The 20,487-nt window shown below is 44.7% G+C and overlaps 1 protein-coding gene and 1 long non-coding RNA gene across 2 annotated transcripts in view; one reads left to right on the top strand and one right to left on the bottom strand.

The window, feature by feature from the left end:
• The window catches only part of LOC308473934, a 391,929-nt gene that overhangs the window by 210,959 nt on the left and 160,483 nt on the right, over positions 1-20,487 (bottom strand). The gene's annotated exons all lie outside the window — the stretch shown is intronic.
• Positions 1-20,487, top strand: part of SGK1 (serum/glucocorticoid regulated kinase 1) — a 75,604-nt gene that overhangs the window by 38,778 nt on the left and 16,339 nt on the right. Inside the window, exon 3 of the mRNA XM_080999686.1 lies at positions 11,831-11,906. Within this exon, the coding sequence (XP_080855812.1) occupies positions 11,831-11,906 (76 nt within the window). The remainder of the gene's footprint in view (positions 1-11,830; positions 11,907-20,487) is intronic.

Below are 20,487 nucleotides of genomic sequence, written 5' to 3'. Positions count from 1 at the left end.
TGTTCATGTTTGCTAGAAAGTAAGTCCTGCTATGTTCATTTGTTCCCTGGTAAGGATGATTAGGATTGCAACTTTAATTGGTGCAACATATTAACACCTGTAAGGTGCAGCAGCAGCAGCAGGTGAGGAGTCAGTGCAGCAGCAGCGCCCTCTCAGTGGCAGTGCTGCCAATATTGGGACAGAGATGTGGGGGGGTAAGGCCAAAAATGCCATGTTGGGTGATCTTGCTAATGCCCTCACCCCTTCCCTGCCCCAGTGACTGTAGCATGACTGCTGTGGAAAGGGTATCACTGCTGCTCCAACCCTCTACTCATGTGCCACTGTTTGGTAAGGTGTCGTTTAAAAGCAGCATTCGTAAGTACCCAATCATATTTTTGGACTTAGCCCAAAGTTGCCTATAGATGAATGTTGGACCAAATGCTTCCTTGTTGCCCCAGATCTGTCCGCTATGTGGTCCAAAGCTATCTGTGGTGTCTCAGGCTGGGGCTTCCGAAAAGTTGAGCCTATGTCTGTTGGGCAACTCAGTCACTTTCAAGAGAAACAAAGGTCTGCTGTGATATCACGGGGCCTCTTGTGGGTCCAATGGAGATTGACATAGCTGATAACCTTACATACAAACAACACTTCTCACCTGGCCTTCATTTGGCTGCATAACTGGTGCCAACCCAGAGGCAGAGGGGAAGGGGGGAGGCAGTAGTGCAGGTGGTGTGGTGCTAATGCAGGGGTCAGCAACCTTTTTCAGCTGTGGGCCGGTCCACTGTCCCTCAGACCATGTGGGGGGCTGGACTATATTTTTTGGGGGGGAATGAACTAATTCCTACGCCCCACAAATAACCCAGAGATGCATTTCAGGATTATATTTTTTGGGGGGGAATGAACTAATTCCTACGCCCCACAAATAACCCAGAGATGCATTTTAATTAAAAACACACATTCTACTCATGTAAAAACATGCTGATTCCCGGACCGTCCATAGGTTGGATTGAGAAGGTGATTGGGCCGGATCAGGCCCACGGGCCTTAGGTTGCCTACCCCTGTGCTAATGCATTGGCAGACCAGAGCAGCACATCCCTTTTTGCTGCCTGAGGTGACATGAGGCACCATCCCCACTACTGCTATTCCACCATAGCCTTGCTTACTGGGGTCGAGCAGCAGTGGCGGCTTCAAGTGAGACCTCATAATAGTTCTGATAGATCTAGCCAGAAGCTGCCACTTTTCCTCACTTTTCCAGCAGTGGCAGGGGCGGGTGGGGCACCTGTGGGGACACTTCCCCATGCCTGAGGTGGCTGCCTCACTCCACCTCATGGGTAGGCCCGAGGCAATACTGGATTGGCTCTGCTGGTGTGCATTTGCAGCATGCCAGCCTCACCTCTCTCCCTCCGAGCAGAGGCCAGGTGAGCAGGCAGCAGTGCCCCACACCAGTATCTGCTGCTGTACAGGAGCAGTGAATGATACTGGCCCTTCCACCAGCACTGAAGTAAGCTCCAAGTGCCCATCTGATCAGCTTCTGTATCAGGAATGGAGGAGATGGCATCTTGCCCTTTGCTTCAGGCACCAACAGATCTTGAACTGGCCCTGCATACAAATGCCTGTATCTGTGGCCCGATTGCCCTTTTGTGAGGTTGAAAAGCTGCTTCAGGCAGAGGCCACTGAGAGCGAGGGAGGAGTCCTGAGGCCATCCACTGTTTTTCCTGCTCTCGGTTGTCCCCTCTCAAAGTGGCTCTAAGAAAGGTTAATGGGGGGGGGGGGACTGCATTATGTACGCATTCGCATGAAATCTCATAGTGGATGGACAAATGTAGCTCAGAAGCATGAAAGCAGCAGCTTCTGAAGCCATCTTCTGATCTTTGTCCACTTTATCTTCATACGGTTGGCATGACGAGTGACCTGGTAGAGCATATGGAGGCTAATAAAATTTTTGACTATTTATACACATGTCATCCAGTCTTAAAACCCAAAAGCAGATTTTAAAAATAACTAAATCTGCATTTGAGAGCAATTAGAGCATGGGTATTTCAGCATCCCTCATTTTAAAATCCAACAGCAGCTGGTTTGCAAAGTGTTTGGTTTATATGGGTTAGCGAAAACCAAAATCATCCCTTAAATTGTGAGCCAAAATTCTGAAATGGAAGCCATAGCTTTGGCCCATTTCCTAAACAGTCACTTCTCAATGACTAGGTTGACTGGCAATATAAATTTTGTATTACAGTGGTACCTTGGGTTAAGAACTTAATTCGTTCCGGAGGTCTGTTCTTAACCTGAAACTGTTCTTAACCTGAGGTACCACTTTAGCTAATGGGGCCTCCTGCTGCTGCCACGCCACCGCCACGTGATTTCTGTTCTCATCCTGAAGCAAAGTTCTTAACCCGAGGTACTATTTCTGGGTTAGCGGAGTCTGTAACCTGAAGCGTCTGTAACCCGAGGTACCACTGTACTGTGATTTCAGTGGAATCTACTGATACGGACTGCAATCTAATATCACTACTCTGTAGTAGCTTGTTGGATTTGAGTGACTCTTCCAGAATAAGAGCCTGTTTACAAAAATAAAGAAATGTCCTGGCACATTATTTGATTTGATCAAATACGGATCAAATATTCATACCTTTCAAGCAGTGATTCAGAGGCTGAAATGGAAAGAGGCATTCTCTGATATCTTAGTCCTGGCCCATGAGGTTCTGAAAAACTAAGAACCAGCATTTTAAATTTAACCCAGAGGCCCAATGCCCAGCTGGCACAAGAACAGCTGAATATGCTCTTGGCTGCTAATGTGGCAACCTGCGTTAGTTGCAACATGTGATTCATCTTCAAGGGCCGCCCCATGCAGAATGCATGACAGTAGTCAGTCCTTGGTGTAACAAAGCGCACAGATAACTGTTGAGAGGTCTTGGCTATCCAGAAAGTGACATATCTGAGATATCAGATATAATTGATTTTTAAAACGAGTTTTTGGCCATTGCTTCTCCAAAAGCATCAGTGGATCCATTAGGCTGCCCAAGCTAAGTATCTACTTGGACAGAGCAGCAAATACAGTACAGAGATAGCAGGTATATTACTATGCCCAGTCTTTCTGCCATTCTAGTGCCTTATCATTCTTAAGAAGAAGATAAGGAGTTTTTATTGCAAAATCTGAGCAGTTTGGAGAGAGGATCTTCTGTGAGAGCAGGATGTTTGTTCTGATTATTAAATTGAAATACCATATCTGCTTCCATGGTTTCGTAATGGTTTGATATAGGGTTATTACGGAAGTTATTTAGATGCGTCAGAAGAACTGAACACAAAGAGTTTTAAAATGAGGCATGGGGAAGGAGAGCCAGCAAATGGGCAGGCTAAAATTATATGTAATTCCAATGAACACCATCAAACTGTATGGCACGCAGCTGGTGCTCCTCCTCTTTCCCCCTCTCCTCCCCTTCCCCAATTCTTGATGACAGAACAAATGTCATTCCAAGGAAAGCTGGCAAATCTTTAGTATGACTCAGATCTGAGACATGATAGGTCAGGCGCCTGCTATGCAAATCAGCAGTGACTGCACTCAAGCATTATTAAATCCCACTTGAATCTGTTCAAGGGTTCTGAGGCATCATAGACACAAGCAAATACCATTGGTATGGGTTGGATTGCTGCCTCTTCCCAAGTGGAAAAGTAAAGAGGGCAGCACTAATCTGGAGAGGCAAATTTAAGCATGTGGGAATTAAGGGAAGTCCATTCTTAAACCCTGAATCTGAATTTGTATGGGGCCCTCAATGAGTGATTGTTTAATATCCCAGGGTGGTACACAGCGTTAGTCATAGTAAAAGCAGAGCCATTGAAATCAATGGAGTTGGGCAAGGGCATTAATATCAGTAGGTCTTCTCTGTGTGAAGCTTAGCTGGGCATCACCCATGCCTTTTATTGTGGGTTAATCACATCAGAACAACACACACACACACACACACACACACACACACACACAGTGTTTGAAACTAATGAAGGAGAAAGCTTCTAATTAAAGTAACAAGGGACCTTTGCTGATTTGGATTTACATCTAGCTAAATATTATAATGAAAGTTGTTGGCCATCAGGACAGGAACTAAGAGATAGTACAGTGGTACTTCAGGTTAAGTACTTAATTCGTTCTGGAGGTCTGTTCTTAACCTGAAACTGTTCTTAACCTGAAGCACCACTTTAGCTAATGGGGCCTCCTGCTGCCGCCGCACCACCAGAGCACGGTTTCAGTTCTCATCCTGAAGCAAAGTTCTTAACCCAAGGTACTATTTCTGGGTTAGCAGAGTCTGTAACCTGAAGTGTATGTAACCTGAAGCGTATGTAACTTGAGGTACCACTGTATAGCACTATTGTTTCTATTGCCTATGTTTGACTCAAACGTCAATTCCTGACCAGGGTCTCAGGAGAAGGGGGCTGGCATTCTTCAGCTGCTGCTTTTCTTCCAGCAGCAACAGATCTATCCAAGAAACCCAGTGTTTGTGACACACGGGGGCATAGGAAAGCGGGCGGTGGGGGCAGACCCACCCCGGGTGCCCTCACTGAGGGGGCGTGACATTCAGTGTGCCGCCCACCCATGACTCCCAAGCCTACCCCAAGCCGTCGGGGTAAGGAGGGAGCTGCGCCGCTTTGCCGGCGGCATTCCCCCCTTCCCCCTTAGTTTTGACAGCTTGGGGGAGGCTTGGGAGTCGCAAGCAGGTGGCGCGCCAAATGTCTGCCGTGGGTGGCTCGCAGTGTCCCCAGCTGCAGGACCCACACGCTGCTCCGGGCACCTGAGCGGCTATCCTGTGCCTGGCAGGGCACCCTCCGTGCCACGCCCCCCTCGGGAGCATGCCCGCCCTGGGCAGCGCAGGCATATGCTCCACTGATGGTGACACATTCATGATTTGAAAAGCGAGGTCTATGTTATGCTCAACACACAGCAATTTAAATGACCATTCTCTGTTCACAAAATTGTGCCCTTGGCCAGGTTCTTAATAATTTAATTATTAAGCATGAACAAAAGAAACATGTTAGGAAGCATTAGTTTGAAGGAGGGAGTGCTTTTCGTGTGCCTCTTATTGTATCAGAAATGTGTTTCTGAGTTGCACAAGGCAATTCTTTTTGACATTTAATGTCAAAATGTCAACATGCCAAAGTTACATGAGATTGTGATCTGTTTTCTGTCGAGAGGTTTTCAGAAATGAAGAGTCACTGGTATGGCATTCTAGTTAAGTTGTGCAAGGACTGGAAGGGTGCAACACTGAATTCCACTCCATGACATTTCACATGGTGGTGAGGATCAATTTGAGCTGATCAGCATATTATAGGACCAGTCATTGCAGAGTAAATAAATACAGAATGCAGACAAGAACTTTCGGTAGTGTGCAACAAAGTGCCAGGGCCCTCAGGCAATGATTCTTGGACCTTGGTGTAAGAATAAGCATCCTAGAAGTGTCCCTGCATTCATCTGTGGAATTCTGGAGGCTGTAAGGAGTTATACCCATACTAGTACTATTACAGATTTGGGATACTAGAGTTTGGGGGTACAAAAGCGCCCATAATTCTAAAAAGTTTGTGAATGTTAGAAATTACTGAATGCTACAAATTACTAAATGCTTGGGGTCTGGGGGGGGGGGGGGAGAGAGAGACAGCTTAGCAGTGTAAAACTGCAGGCTAAGCTTGTTTTTCAGGTTATAGCCTGGGTTGTCATTAAGCATGACCAAAGGTGTTGATAGCCATCAAATGAAGAAGCTTGGGTCTATGGTAATGTGAAGGTGATGTCACACATAAAAAATGCGGTCCTTCTAAAAAAGAAAGAGAGGTCTGGAGTAGGGGGGCAAGCAGAAGGGGGGGGTGTTGCATTTTGGCAAGGTGTTCTGGGAGGAAGGAGGGGAACAAAAGAGAGAACTCTATGCAGTGCTGACTGGAGGATACTGCAAAGAGAGACCAGGGACCACGACTGGCTGCTTCTTTGGACCTAAGCTTGCTGAAGCTATGAAAGGAGTAATGAGGGATACTCTTGGGGTGTAATGTTCTGCACCCCCTCCATTAAAGGTTTTAGGTGTAGATATGTGTAAAATAAACCATATTTCTTAAAGACACTACTTTCCACTGTGCCTCGATTTTCCCAGCAGAAACACAACCCTGGATGAGCACCTGGATCCCCTGGAATCTTGCTACCACTTCACAGATATTGGGGTGGTCTGCAACAATACAGAGCATCATTTACAGAAGCCAAATATCCTAAGCCCAACAGAAAAAATGTTGAAAAGCTTTTACTGGTTACTGCATGCTTACATCTCATTAGCCAGAGAAATGCTGAACGATGCCACTCTGCAAATATATGGCTAGAAGAAGGGTCCACATGAGATGTGGACCCTTATTCTAGCCATATATTTGCAGACTCATGAGATGTAGATTCTCTTAACTCTATTCAAACTTTTTCACACTCCTGGATTTTTCAAAGAGTAAAGTGTTACATTTTGGGAAGGCAACTGACAATGGAGTACTTGTATGTAATATGGTGCCGATCATTAAGTACTTCTGTCACTCGTCAAGCACTATGCAAATTGTGGAGCGATGCTAAAGCTAGCCCAAGGCCATCAGAGAGCCTGCTGGAAACAAGGTGTGCGCTACTCAACTGGCAGAGAGGGAGGCTTACCAGCACAGCAGCACTTTCATTGCTAGACACCACCCCCGTACACCTGCAGAACGTTCTGCAGCAGAATGCTCTCTGGTGGGGTTCCAAAATGGGGTACGTTGGGGCAGCCAAGGCTTTGCAGGATCCAAAGTCCCCTTATTTCTTCGACTCCTGTCCAAAGTAGGTCCTGAATTATGCCAGCCCTGGAGTGGTGCAGTCAGCACACAGCTTCGTCTGTATGGGCTTAATTGGACTTAGCGAGACCTGTAGCTCAGAATGAACTTTGAATGTGACCTTAACTTTTTCAGCCCTAGCAAGTAACTTTTAGAAACTTTTCCACAGGTTTGATTAGCACATGCAACAACTGTGCAAAAGCTCCTGTGCTGTTTTATCTGTACACCTGCCTGAGGCCAGCTGCCTATACACTTGCATGGACATTGTCCTTTTCAAATGGAAGTCACTTAACTCAAGGAAGTTATCTCAGTGGAAAATCCCAGTGCATGTGAACTCGCTAAGGAGACTCCCACTTTGCAATAGTCTCATCTTTGCCAGGATTTTTGAAAAGATAACATAGTTTACCCATCAGTGATTGCCCCACTGTACTCAAAATGAAATGTCTGGGCAAATAAAAACATCTTAACGTGTTGCCAAAAAGAGTCCCGTGTCAGCACCAGTCTTTTACCTTTGGTCATTCCAAAACTGGGCAACAATCACTGCAAACGCCCTCAGTGAATCCATAAAACATATTTTCTACAGACGGAACTCAGAGAATGGCTCATCGGATGACCTTAATGCAAACATTATGTACAAACAATCTGAACAGTTAGCTTTATGATAGTACTCAGGGAATGATTAAAGACTTATCTATACAAGAACTAGCGCTGACTCAATATGATAGGTCATTTCAACTCATTCAGAGACTCTGTAACCAGTATTACATTGTCACTAAGAACATCAAGAGAGCCCTGCTGCACCAGGCCAAACACCCATCTAGACCAGCATCCTGTGCTGACAGTAGCCAACCAGATGTAGCTCAGTTGGTTACAGCTTGGTGCTGATAATGCTAAGTTTTGCAGGTTCAATCCCCATATGGGACAGCTGTATATTCCTACACTGCAAGGGGTTGACTTAGATCAGAGCTTTCAAAATCCTCAGGGTCCAGTCCAACTCTATAATTCTATGATTCTGGCCTATGGGAAGGCTGCAGGCAGGATCTGAATACAATAGCATTTTCCCCACCTATGATTCCCAGCGACTGACATTCAGAAGCATGCTACTTAACCAAGCAGAAATCCCTTCAAAAACATTTCCCCCTCCAGTCAGGGCCCAGGGCTTGTATCTACATGGTTGACCAAAAATTGTCCTTCAGATGTTTATTCCTCAGTCTGTAGTGTAGGGGTGGGGAACCTATGGCCTTCCCGTTGTTGCTAGACTCCCAATTTTCATCAGTCCCAGCCGGCATGGGAGCTGGAGCCCAACAACATCCAAAGAGCCACAGGATCCCCATTTCACAACAACAACCTCTTCCATCTATTAAGGATGCATATTTGGAAGCAGGACTGAAAATGTTCCTGGCAGCATCTGATGCTGATAGCTAAACATGTTGACATCCCTCAATAGGCTGCAGCCATGTAGAAATGTGGTGCTGGCTTCTAATAATATCAGGGTGGGTTTTTTTCCCCCTGAGAAAGTACCACTATGGTCACACACAATGCAGGTAGAGTAAAATCAGGTTTTGGTAGACATGCTGTGGAAGAGATTTCAGACACTGGGTGGTGTTGTGGCACGCATTCTCACATACCCATGTCCCTCACTCCCTTGGTCAGTGTTCAGCCATTACATGGTTGCCACTGACCTCCTGGTTAAGTATGTGGGTTGAAGCATGAGAGGAAGTGATGGTGCATAATTTCCAAGTCTTCTTCAAAGAGTGGTTCTTTGAGGCCCAGAGAACTGAGAATGCCTCTGCTTTTCTACCCAGGAGATGTGGAAACTTGTGTGAGATAGGAGAAACAGGAAGTGTGAGACAGCTGCACTTCCTGTTATCTCTGCAGCAACATCATCCATGAAGCCGCTCTCAGCTGCCGCTGTCTGAAAGAGGCTGAATATGTTAAGGTTTTCTACTGGCTTTTCATTATCTGTCAAAGATTTATTATTATGTCAGCAGCTGTGGTATTCATTTGTTTGTTTATTTAGAAGATTTATATTCTGCCTTTCAAATTATTATCAAGATGATTTACAAGCAACAGATAATAGTACCATTATCCCAAAATCCAGAAATATATACGCACAGAGACACAGAAACTCAGCAGCCCTTGGTCTTCCAGTCAGGGATTACCCAATTCCTTTTTTTTTTTTAACCTGAGGCAAATGACAGGGCAGTACTCACCATTCTACGTACAGAAACCAACCAAACTGGCAACTGAATCTTACTTCAGATTCAGTGGGGGTTAGAATTCAATGGTGTGCTATTACAAATGTTCTATCAGAACAAATATTGCAGAACTATTTCCCCCACATGCTCTTCTGAGGGGTTCATGAACCAATTAGGGGAACATGGGGTGGGGGAAAGGGGGGAGCCCATTGCACTAGTGGAAGTCCTTATGTAAGCAGGAGCAGTTAGTTCAATCCGGCCCTAAGGATGGGACATCTGAAGGCAGCAGGCTAACTTTGATGCCACAGAGCAGCGCTGTCCTCCAGCACCTCACAACTGCTCCCTATCCCTCAGCATCTGTTGCCCGAGGGGCCCTGTTCACACTGCCTAAAGGTAGGGCCAGTCCTGCTTCCAGTTGATGGGTTGGGCCAGAGCACATTTTCCTTTTGTTCTTAAAGTCAGCCTGACAAAGACCAACATCCTGGGTCACGACACTGCCAGCACCCCACACATCTGCATTGATGACCACATGCTTGAGATGTACATGATTTTGTCTCCCTGAGCTCCACCATAACTCATAACCTCTCCATCGATGTTAAGTTGTACAATAGTATTGGCAAGGCAGCTACGGCAATGGCTCGCCTCTCTGAAAGGCTATGGGAGAATGTGATGCTAATGACCAATACCAAGATGAAGGTCTACCAGGCTGGTGTGTTGAGCATGCTGCTTTATGGAAGTGTGATGTGGGCAACTGACAACCGCCAGGAGCAAAGCCTCGATGCCTTCCACATGCCCTGTGTCAGAAAGGTTTAGGGCATCGCATGGCAGGACAGAGTCACACTCCTGTCTCAAAGACACTGGTTGTAAGCTTCTTTGGGGAAGCTTCTGGCAGCAAAATGCCCTATAATTTTAAATCCAATATAAAATATAAGTACTGGTATGGAACTGGTAAGAATTTTCCATGAGTCACTGTATTCTGCCAAACATTTCTTATTCCTTAGGTAAGAATCATTAAGGCCGATCAAGTGAGTGCTTAAGCTCCTGTGCTCTATTTTTGTGGGTCAAAGTGCAACATACCTGGGAAACTGGAGACTCCGAGTTCAGTGTGTAATGATACGATAGACTGCACAGGGCTTTTGTCTCCTGATCGCCCATTGTCTTAACTGGTGTTTTAAAATATTTGACTACTTTCAGTAGTTATCTGCCAAAGCTTAAGTGTGCCAGCAATCAAAGACACGAAAAGACCCAGCCATTCCTATTAAGCAATTTGTCTGATTGTCCAAATTGACTTAGTCTAAGCAATATCAAGAGAAATCTAAGCAGGTACATTGGGAAATGCCATTTGAGTGCATGAAGAAGGCATGCAGAAAGCTCATGTTTTCTGGAGCAAAACTTTTCAAGGAACAAAAATCGAAAGAGCAATAAATGCAACAAATGGGCAAGTTCAAGAGGACAAGACTTCCAGCCAGTTCATATGGTCTTCAGTTATTGGGATGGAAGAAAAGCATTCCCTGGTCATTTTCTTGTTTGGGGGCAGAATGTGGTGGGGGAAGAGTTAGCATTCGTGAATCAATGCCTTTTTTCAACCTAGTCATAAGTAGACCACTGGACAAAATATTTCCTCACTATTTATGAAATTCATGTACTGTCCACAGAAAGAGTGGTGATGCGGAGAGTGTTTGGTTTCATGTCTTGAAAGCACATAAATATGCTTCCCATCTGGAGGTTGATTGATATATATTGATATCAATATATATTGATATATCAATAAATATTGACATAAACAATATTTATGTCCAATTTTACACCATTGTAATTTAACAGTACTTTTCATCCATGTGCTTTGCTAGCTTTAGTATTTAGAAGATGCCAGTATATCTAGATCTATCTCCCACAAATTTGCATATAATCTGACACAGGGAATTTCCAGATGCAGGTAAATAGGTTTAGGTCCCCCCCAAAAAAACTCTTAAGTTTTGTGTGTGTATACACTTGTCTCTGGGAACCAGACTACACTGTCCCAACTCTTCAGAGCAGAGTGCAGGTACACCTTCTGAGGGTGTCGGATAAACTCTACTACTTCACCACCACACAGCAGCAATACTCGTGGGAAAGAAGGGGCTTCTCTGCCCTCAGTCATCACTGTGGTGGGGTGGGGGATGTGACCTACTTTATAGTCCTCTATTTGAAGACCACCCAAAGCTAGTCCTTTTGTTTGAATAGTTGTTTGGTCCAAGTCTGACTTAATGATAAGGAGCCACAAGAAGTGAGAGCAGAGGCCTTGAGGTTGCCCATCAGTTGTTAGCACCTTGGTTGCAGATTAAGCAGGCACACATTTTCCTAGCCTTCCCTGCTATGGCAAGATTTACCAGATTGCTATTTAAATTGTATAAATCATTTCTACATTTGCATCTATACATAGAAGTAGCATATGCACACTTACTGCAAATCTGTGTCCCTGTTATGATCCTATTTTTGGTGATGTGTATAATGACCACAACTAAGTCTTTCATTTATACTTTTCCTCCATGAACAACTAATGGGAATTTTCCTTTGCCAGAAGGAGACCAGCTGGGTATGGGCAGGCAGTCTGACTGACAGGGCTGAGATAAGATTCTCCCTCAACACTGTGTAAAGCAATCTCATAAACTTTACATAGAAACTATATCACAAAATACAAAGTCCACATTTCAATGCACAGCTGTATACAATACACCTGTATACAATACACCTATAAACAATATACCTGTATACAATACACCTGTATACAATACACCTGTGTATTTAAAAGGTTTCTTTGGAGTAGAAAAAGTTTTAGATGTTTCAAGATACATTTTGTTCCTTCTGCTTTATAGGTGAAAGAACTTTACGGTAAAGAAGATCTGTTGGCTCAACCTGATCAGAGAACTTTCTGGACTAATGATGACTCAGGTAAGAATTTAGCAAGTAAAGGAATATCCTTCAGGATGCTGCAGTCAGTATTATGTTTGGATTTTAAAAACAAACAAACACCTGTGCAGTAATATGCATACACTGCATCCCAAACTAACATATTTTCTTCTTCTTTTTAAGTGTGGTGGAAGGTTTGAGCCTGCCAAAGAGGGTTTGCATTGAGGGTTACACTACTTCAGAATAAGGATGGAAGAAAATCCCTACTGGATCAGACAAAGGGTGTCTCTAGTGCAGGATCCAGTTCCCCACAGTGGCCAACCAAATGCCTACGGCAAACTCTGCCAATCTGAGGCCTCTTTCCACGGGCTCCCCAGTAATTGATATTCAGAGGCAGACTGCTTTAATATTGGAAGCAGTGCCCAGCCACCATGACTATGAGCCATTGATAGCTTTATTCTCTGTAAATTTGTCTAGCCTCCTTTTAAGTTGGTGGCCATGCATTTTGTGGAAGAAAATTCCATACCTTAGCATGCACTATGACCATTTGTATCACCTATATTCTGTCCAGCCCCATGAACCCATTAGGTTTTGGGCCCAGGATCTGGGTAAGGCAGCCCGCTTAGATATTTAGCAGAACAGTTGGCTGGATGAATGGTCTGGTGGTTATGCAACCAATGGCAGGGTGCTCAACCCAAGCCAATAATATTTAAGGAAATCTGAAACTGAAATCTGCATAGGAGAGTGACTGGGAACACTGCTTAAAGGGAATCTCTCGGACTGATAAGGCACAATAAGGCTACTGCTAACTTAAGCAATCCGAGAAGAGTTGCTGTTTAATTGCCCATTTAGTTTATCATGTTCTAACCCTATTATGGCATTTTTACAAAAGTGCAGTAATCGACTTGAGGGCTCCAGCATTTGTTACTGTTCAGCTGATAGGCGCCAAAGTGGGTCAGTTCTAATGAACTGTATCTAATTGAAATGGTCAAGTTCACTTTAAGTCCTTAAGGCTTTGTTCATATGAGATAACTTCAGTCCTTTTTCTCCCTCTTTAGTCTGTCCCCCAGGTAGATTGCTTTACATAGGGCACCTGATTGGTGGTGGTGGTGGAGTAATTCCTAGGGGGGGGGGGAATGGATTGGATCACAGCAGAGCAATATATTCATGTGAAAAAGGGTTGAAGCTAGTCTTCTTCCCTAGCTGTATGATGACTTTCCCCTAGATCAGGGGAGGGGATTTTTTTTTTCCAACTCGAGGACTACATTTCTTTCTGTGCAAACTTCTGGGGCCACATGCCAGTGGTGGTTGGCAAGGCCAGAAAAAAGTCAGTGAAGCAACTAATGTTCATTTTAATTGGTACAATACGCATGTTTCTACATACAGTGGTACCTCTGGTTGCGAATGGGATCCATTCTGGAGGCCCGTTCGCAACTTGAAAAGAGAGCAACCTGAAGTGCCGTATCTGCGCAGGTGCGTGGCATGATTTGGTGCTTGTGCACATGCGCGAAGCGCAATAGGCGAAACCTGGAAGTAACCCTTTCCGGTACTTCTGGGTCGCCGCAGGACATAACCTGAAAGAACGTAACACGAAGCAAACGTAACATGAGGTATGACTGTACTTTCACACACCCTTCTCTAACCTATATCCAGGCAATGGCATGTTCCATCCAGGAAAAAATGCTCAAGGAGGGTGCATGGCAGGACCAGAGAGGCGCTGTGAAGAGAGGAGGTGTGAGGCCTGGTCCTGAGGACCAGACAAAGAGGCCTGGGCAAAAGGCCCGGGCAATCACCTAGAGCAGGCATCCCCAAACTCTGCCCTCCTGCTGTTTAGGAACTACAATTCCCATCATCCCTGACCACTGGTCCTGTTAGCTAGGGATAATGGGAGTTGTGGTCCCAAAACATCTGGAGGGCCGAGTTTGGGTATGCCTGACCTAGAGGGATTACCGGCATCTTCATTGCACCATGTGTATGACGTAACAAAATATGCACAGATTTGGATATATGTGTCTTCACCTTTACTCCTGGGATGCAGCTGTTTGACTAAGGTCAAACACCAGGATGGTCCCGTGTGTGTGTGTGTGTGTGTGTGTGTGTTTAATATCCTATTCAACCTCAGTAAGTCAGGTCATACTGCATCTGTGATTGTACAGGTTGCCAGATAGCCTTGGATTATCAGCTTCAGCTTCTGTTTTTTCTGGCTGCGCCATGGCTCCAGTTGAGTGTTTGCTCCCTTAGGCTCCTTGATAATGTTTCCATTTTAGTGCTTCCAGCTTGACTTTGAAGTTAACCTGTCTGCTGAATCATCCAGGGGACAGGCTTGTCCCTGAACCGTTGGCAGACAGTTTCACTCCTCAGGGTGTCTTTTCCACTGGAATGGCTGGAATGCCACTTTCAGGTGGAGAGTGTTTGGATTTCTGTGTAAAGCAGCAAATAGCTGGAGAATGGTCCTGGGAGGATTTGCTGTCAGTCTAGTACTTGTAATTTTCCACAGGCATGTTCTGTATTCTGCATGCATCTGTCACATGAACTGGCAGAGTCCCTGACATTGTCTGCAAGTTCCCCGTGACTGACTGCTGTTGAAAGTTTTTATTTTATAGCATTGGTGCATTCCCCACCACATCTGAAAAGTTGCACCAGAAACGGCCATGGTTTGGTGGTAGGTCATATACTTGGAATGCAGATGATCCCAGATTCAATCCCTTGTGTCTCCAGTTAGGACTGGGGAAGTTGCTGCCAGGCAGTGTAGACAAGATGACACTACACTAGATAGGCCAGTGATCCGGCTTACTGCAAGGCAATTTCCTCTGTTCCTACGTGATGGTCAGAATTGTCTTTGGCAATCCTAATATCCAGCCCCACCCCCAGACAATATCTAAACTCCAGAGCTATTTTCACTGAAGGCTTGTCCTGCTGCCTCTGCAGGACTCTGCATTTTAGTTGGCAAATCAACTGGAAAGATGCTTCATAGGCAGGATTATTTCCAGTACATAAAACTCTTGGCTTCATTGAGAGCCATTATATTTTTAGGCGGAGACAAATGATTATAGATGCATAGAATAATATAACCACAAGGCTCAAAGGAACTCCTTTGAATAGGAACTTGTCCAAAGCTCGGGGAGGAACAAGCTAAAAATATAGTTGTGCCATGCGAGAGATAGTTTCCTTGACATCTGGTGGATTTAACAACCACCATTACTGATTGAAGGCCAAACTAGGCATGACATTAATAGTGCAAATGCAAAAATGTGTGAATGCCATTAATGGCCAGGAATCAGGATTTTTGTTGTTGTTATGTAAAGAGTAGCAGAGAGGAAACTTAAGCAGCCTCAGGTCCATAGAAAGTGCAGAGGAGAAGTTCAACTCTTTATCTTTCTTTCACAATCTTGTCAATATTGCTTCTCCAAAGCTGCTTTTTGCATTTTAAGGGAATCCTCCAATGGTGCCTCTTTTTTTTCTTTCTTCTGCCTTCAGTTTGTGCCATGCAGTGTAATCTTGATGACATTAGGTTATCCATCTGGGTGGGTGTGGGTGTGGGTGTGTTGGGTTACTCTTCCACCTTACAATCCTGAGATTCTAAATATCACTCAGCAGTAAATGTTTGTTTTTGCGCCAGGTTGCAGGACGATCAGTGTAGTACTGAGGCAAATGAAAATCAAACGGCACGGTAATAATGAGATCCTCAAATAGTGGAAATCAATTTAGCTAACTGATAGTGGAAATCAATTTGCCATCCTTTTCATTTTGACTATCGCATCCTGAGAAATATGATTGCAGGGAGATAATTGCCGTAGGAAGCCAGGCCCTTATGTGCATAGAACATAGGAGCATGTAATTACTTGCTGAGAATTAAATAGCAGCGTGAATGATGCAGTGAATAGTAATCTAAGACTTAACAACAGCATACCAAAAGCATGGCTACTAGGCTATAATGGTAATGACAAATACAGGATGTTTTTCTGGCATACATCTCTTTGTCCAAAAAGACAAGATTTGTGTTGCCTTGTTTAAAATGGCAATGTCACTGGGAATTTCCCCTCCTTCTCTTTCTCTCTGTCTTTTAACTCTGCCCCTTCACTGTGTCAGCTGTATAATCAGGGTTGGGACCATGGCACATGTGGAGGAGGTGCTGATGCCCAACAAAGGGCAGACCCTGCCCCAAAGCTGCTTTCTGTTGGAGAGTAAAGACTCCATATGTGGTGGTGAGGATTCTCCTATACAGTTGGACAAATGATTTTTGTTGGGACTGTGGCATAGGAGGAAAGCTTTTCCTCCTGCCTTATCACTTATCATGGTCCCTGTGTGAGTTAAAGAAAGAGATAAGCAACTTCTACTGACGCATTTAGCATCTCATGCAGTTTGGCCCTGTGTTGATTAACGAGGTGTTGTGTACTCAAGTAACCATTAAATATAATTAAACATGCAGATTTCCAAATGTGGGACCTTTTGAGATAAAGAAGGAAAGGGCAGGAAGGAAAGGAAACTTTACAATTTAATGAGCAAAAGCTCATCAGCATTGCTTAAAGCAAAATGGCTAACTAGTAGACTTCCAGATGTTGCTGGATTTCAGTTATCACCATCCCTGTCCATTGACTAAGCCAGGCATCCCCAGACTTGGACCTCCAGATGTTTTGGGACTACAACTCCCATCATCCCTGACCACTGGTCCTGTGAGCTAGGGATGATGGGAGTTGTAGTCACAAAACATCTGGAGGTCAAGTTTGGGGGTGCCTGGACTAAGCCAAGCTGGAATCCAACAACATCTGGAGAGTCACAGAAAAGACACTCCTGTTTGAAACCAGATGTCCATCTTTAACAAATTCTTCATTCCACCAAAACACAGTAAACACTCTTAGCAGAAATATGTTTGGCCTAGAGCACCACAGCTTGATCACAGACACTCCAGTAATGTCCGATTCCAGCTGCTCTCAGCACCTTCCAGCATGGCCAGTGGTCAGGAATTATAGTAGTTGTGATCCAGCAACATTTGCAGGGTCACAGGTTCCCCACTTGGCTACTGATGGAACATTTGAGACTTTCCTTAATTTGGTTCTCTCTATTTTCAGTGTCGGACGCGGGTGGCGCTGTGGGTAAAACCTCAGTGCCTAGGACTTGCCGATCGTATGGTCGGCGGTTCGAATCCCCGCGGCGGGGTGAGCTCCCATCTTTCGGTCCCAGCTCCTGCCCACTTAGCAGTTCGAAAGCACGTCAAAGTGCAAGTAGATAAATAGGGACTGCTTTATAGCGGGAAGGTAAACAGCGTTTCTGTGGGCTGCGCTGGTGCTGGCTCGCCAGAGCAGCTTCGTCATGCTGGCCACATGACCCGGAAGTGTCTCCGGACAGTGCTGGCCCCCGGCCTCTTAAGTGAGATGGGCGCACAACCCTAGAGTCAGACACGACTGGCCCATACGGGCAGGGGTACCTTTACCTTTACCTATTTTCAGTGGAGCTTCTTTCAGTGCAGGCTACACTGTTGCAGCAGCATGTGGAATATGCATTGCCTACTTCAGTTACAAGAATTAAAGATGTGAGGTGATAACATTGCCAGTGATTTAATAACGGCACTTATCCTACCCTTGTCCTATGGCTGTAGTACTGCTGCGGTTACATTTTTCCACCAACCAGCTTGTCTTCAACGGATATGTGCTAATTGATGTGTGCACAGCTATTATGCGTGTGTGTTGATCCTTCTTAATAAACACTGACTAAGGTATGAATGGAAGCAATTGATGGGGGGGGGGAATTGCTCCAGGTGCAGCCAAGGTAATTGGCCCAGAGAACTGTGACCATGTGGTTGCAACATCCAAAGGCAAACATTCCTCAAATAACTGGGTCAACACTTCAGGCATTGCCTGACTGCAAAGCTTTCGTCAGGATGACCTCAGACCGGCTGAAGCACAGTGGGCCTACGCATACTTTTCAAGTGGTAGCATGGTTTGACATACACATACATAATAAGCGTTTGTTAACAACAAAGTGGGGATCACCACAGTAGTTACAAAGGCTTATGTGAATGCTTATGGGGGTAATTTCAGATGAGATCTGAGTGCTTTAGAAAGGGACTTAAGCAATCTCGCTTTCAGATAAGGCTCAACACGTTTTTCTGTGTTTGCTTTACAACCCTCTTGCAAGCAGCAGAAGCATGGCTTCAAGTCTGGCTACATAAACAAATTAACTCCTTTGAAGCTATGACGTATTTCTTGCATTTTAAACCTGGGGCCCCATCTCAGAAACAGCTATCCACTTTTCACAGATACTTACACCAGTAATAACAACTTTCAGGATGAATTCAGCGATGAATTTAGAGATAGGCTACAACCATCTTTAAACACACACACAGACTGCTAAACTGTTGCTAAACTACATGTCCTATCTACCCTGAGCATTGACCACAGCCTTCTCGATAGTGGCGCCCGCCCTGTGGAACGCCCTCCCATCAAATGTCAAAGAGAAGAAAAACTACCAGACTTTTAGAAGACATCTGAAGGCAGCCCTCTTTAGGGAAGCTTTTAATCTTTAACAGACTACTGTATTTTAATACTTCGTTGGAAGCTACTCAGAGTGGCTGGGGAGGCCCAGCCAGATGGGCGGGGTATAAATAATAAATAATTAGCTACCAGCATGAGTTTGACCAAACTGCGGGAGGCAGTGGAAGACAGGAGTGCCTGGCGTGCTCTGGTCCATGGGGTCACGAAGAGTCAGACACAACTAAATGAATAAACAACAACATTATTGTTGTTGTTGTTGTTGTTGTTGAGGCTGATGAAGTTCTCCACCTCTGGCTGAAAGGGTCCTACTATAGGTTGTGCATTCGCTCAGGGGACATGTACCTAAGGGCACATGTCTTCTGTCATCTAATCTGTTTTTCCATTTGGGTTCCCACAGATTCCCTTGGCTCCTAATGCTCAGCAGACTCATGAGGGTCTGTGTGTCTGCACAGCTCCCAGGCCTTTGTTTTGGCTGGGCTTTTGGTCCCACTTAAAAGGCTCTGAGACAGAGGTGGTAATGGAACAACTCTCTGTCAAGTAGACGGATAGATGAGATTAGCTTCCAGTTGCACATCATTAGAGCATCCTGCTTGAGTAATGGAATAGGTTGAATGTTCTAGCGTATGTCATTATGAGTATTGTATTTATGTCATTTATTAAACGTTCATATCCTACCTTTTGAGCCATAGATCCACAAAAATCAGGAAACGAATAGAGAGATTAAAAAACTAGAATTCAGAAAGTATTAAAACTGCAATACAGCACAGCACAAAATGCCACAGTACACCCGGTATGTTGCACCAGGTATGACATAAGGGCTACTTCGGTGTTTGAATGTGGAGTTTCCTATACAACGTAAATTAAGGTGGGGCAATATTCCTTCTCCATGCTACTCCAATGAAGCCTAGCAATGGGGACTCCCTGTCTTGATCTAATCAACTACAAGGCAGACAGTTCCTATCTCTAGCCTTTATTTTCTGGGGGAGGGGAGGAACAGGCCCATATACCTAGCCTTCCATTATGCTCTGTTCTCAATTACAAGCACCATACATTTCAGAGTCTATAGACACTTCTTATATATCGTTCATGAGACTGTTCACAATACCCTGATTGGCAATCACTAATGAATCAGAAATGAATCAGAAAGTCCATTGTAACACAGAGAAAACCTCTTTGCTAGAGCCAATTGCAAACCACATGGGCATTCCAGACCATTGTTTCCTCATGTCCATTAATAACTTTTGACAGGGAGAGAAGCCTGCAAGTGTGGGTTTTCAAATGCAGGTCCAGTTGAGACTGGCACTGATCCCCATTTCCCTTCTGAGTCTTCCATTGTTCGGCAAAAGATTCCTGCATTGCAGGGGGGTTGGGCTAGATGATCCCTTATGGTCCCTTCCAACTCTACAATCCTATGATTTACAAAATTCTCCACTTGGAAGCCCCCTAAGGGCTGGGTCATGCAGGCAGCAAACAGACCATCACCTCTGGGAGTGCACCAGGTCACCACCAGGTCACAATTCTCTGATAACTGCAGCTAGTTTAACAACCAACAATAAGGGAATATTGGAGCAATACTGAAAGTATCAGATACTTTTTAACTACAGGTCACGCCAGCTAAGAGATGCTGTAATTTTCCGTGTTCGGGAATTACTTTCTCCTAGTTCAGGGCTCATCACTTTATGATCCTGCACTTCCAATCCCCTGGCATTAAAGCTTCTTATTGACAGTGCCATAAACCCACGATATGGCCAGCAGCAAACTGAAATACTGTAAAATAGGTAGCAAATTTATCTCTGGCAAAATATGGCACTCAAATCAGATCCATAGAAGCTTTCCCAGCCAATATCAATCTCCTTGCTGGAGAAGTGTCCAGCAGTCTTTCGGCAGCCTCCTGCTATTGCAATAATTAAATTGATTATTATTAAATCTATTAAATGTGTCCTATTTATTGTCAACAGCTTACATGTACACTGCCAGATCCATTCTGCAGCTTAGGAAAAGCAGTGAAAACGAGGCCAACAGTCTCAGTATGCTAAACAGGACTAGGAACCACAAATCACCCAGACTGAGTTAGTTGAGATTAATTCTTCCCATTGAAATCAATGGAACTTCACTTAGCTGTGTGACTGATT

This window comes from Podarcis pityusensis (genome assembly GCF_964106645.2).
Source record: "Podarcis pityusensis genome assembly, chromosome: 3".
In the NCBI taxonomy this organism is placed as follows: domain Eukaryota; kingdom Metazoa; phylum Chordata; class Lepidosauria; order Squamata; family Lacertidae; genus Podarcis; species Podarcis pityusensis.
Note: the sequence above shows the minus strand (reverse complement) of the source record. Positions and strands in the feature narration are given on the sequence as shown.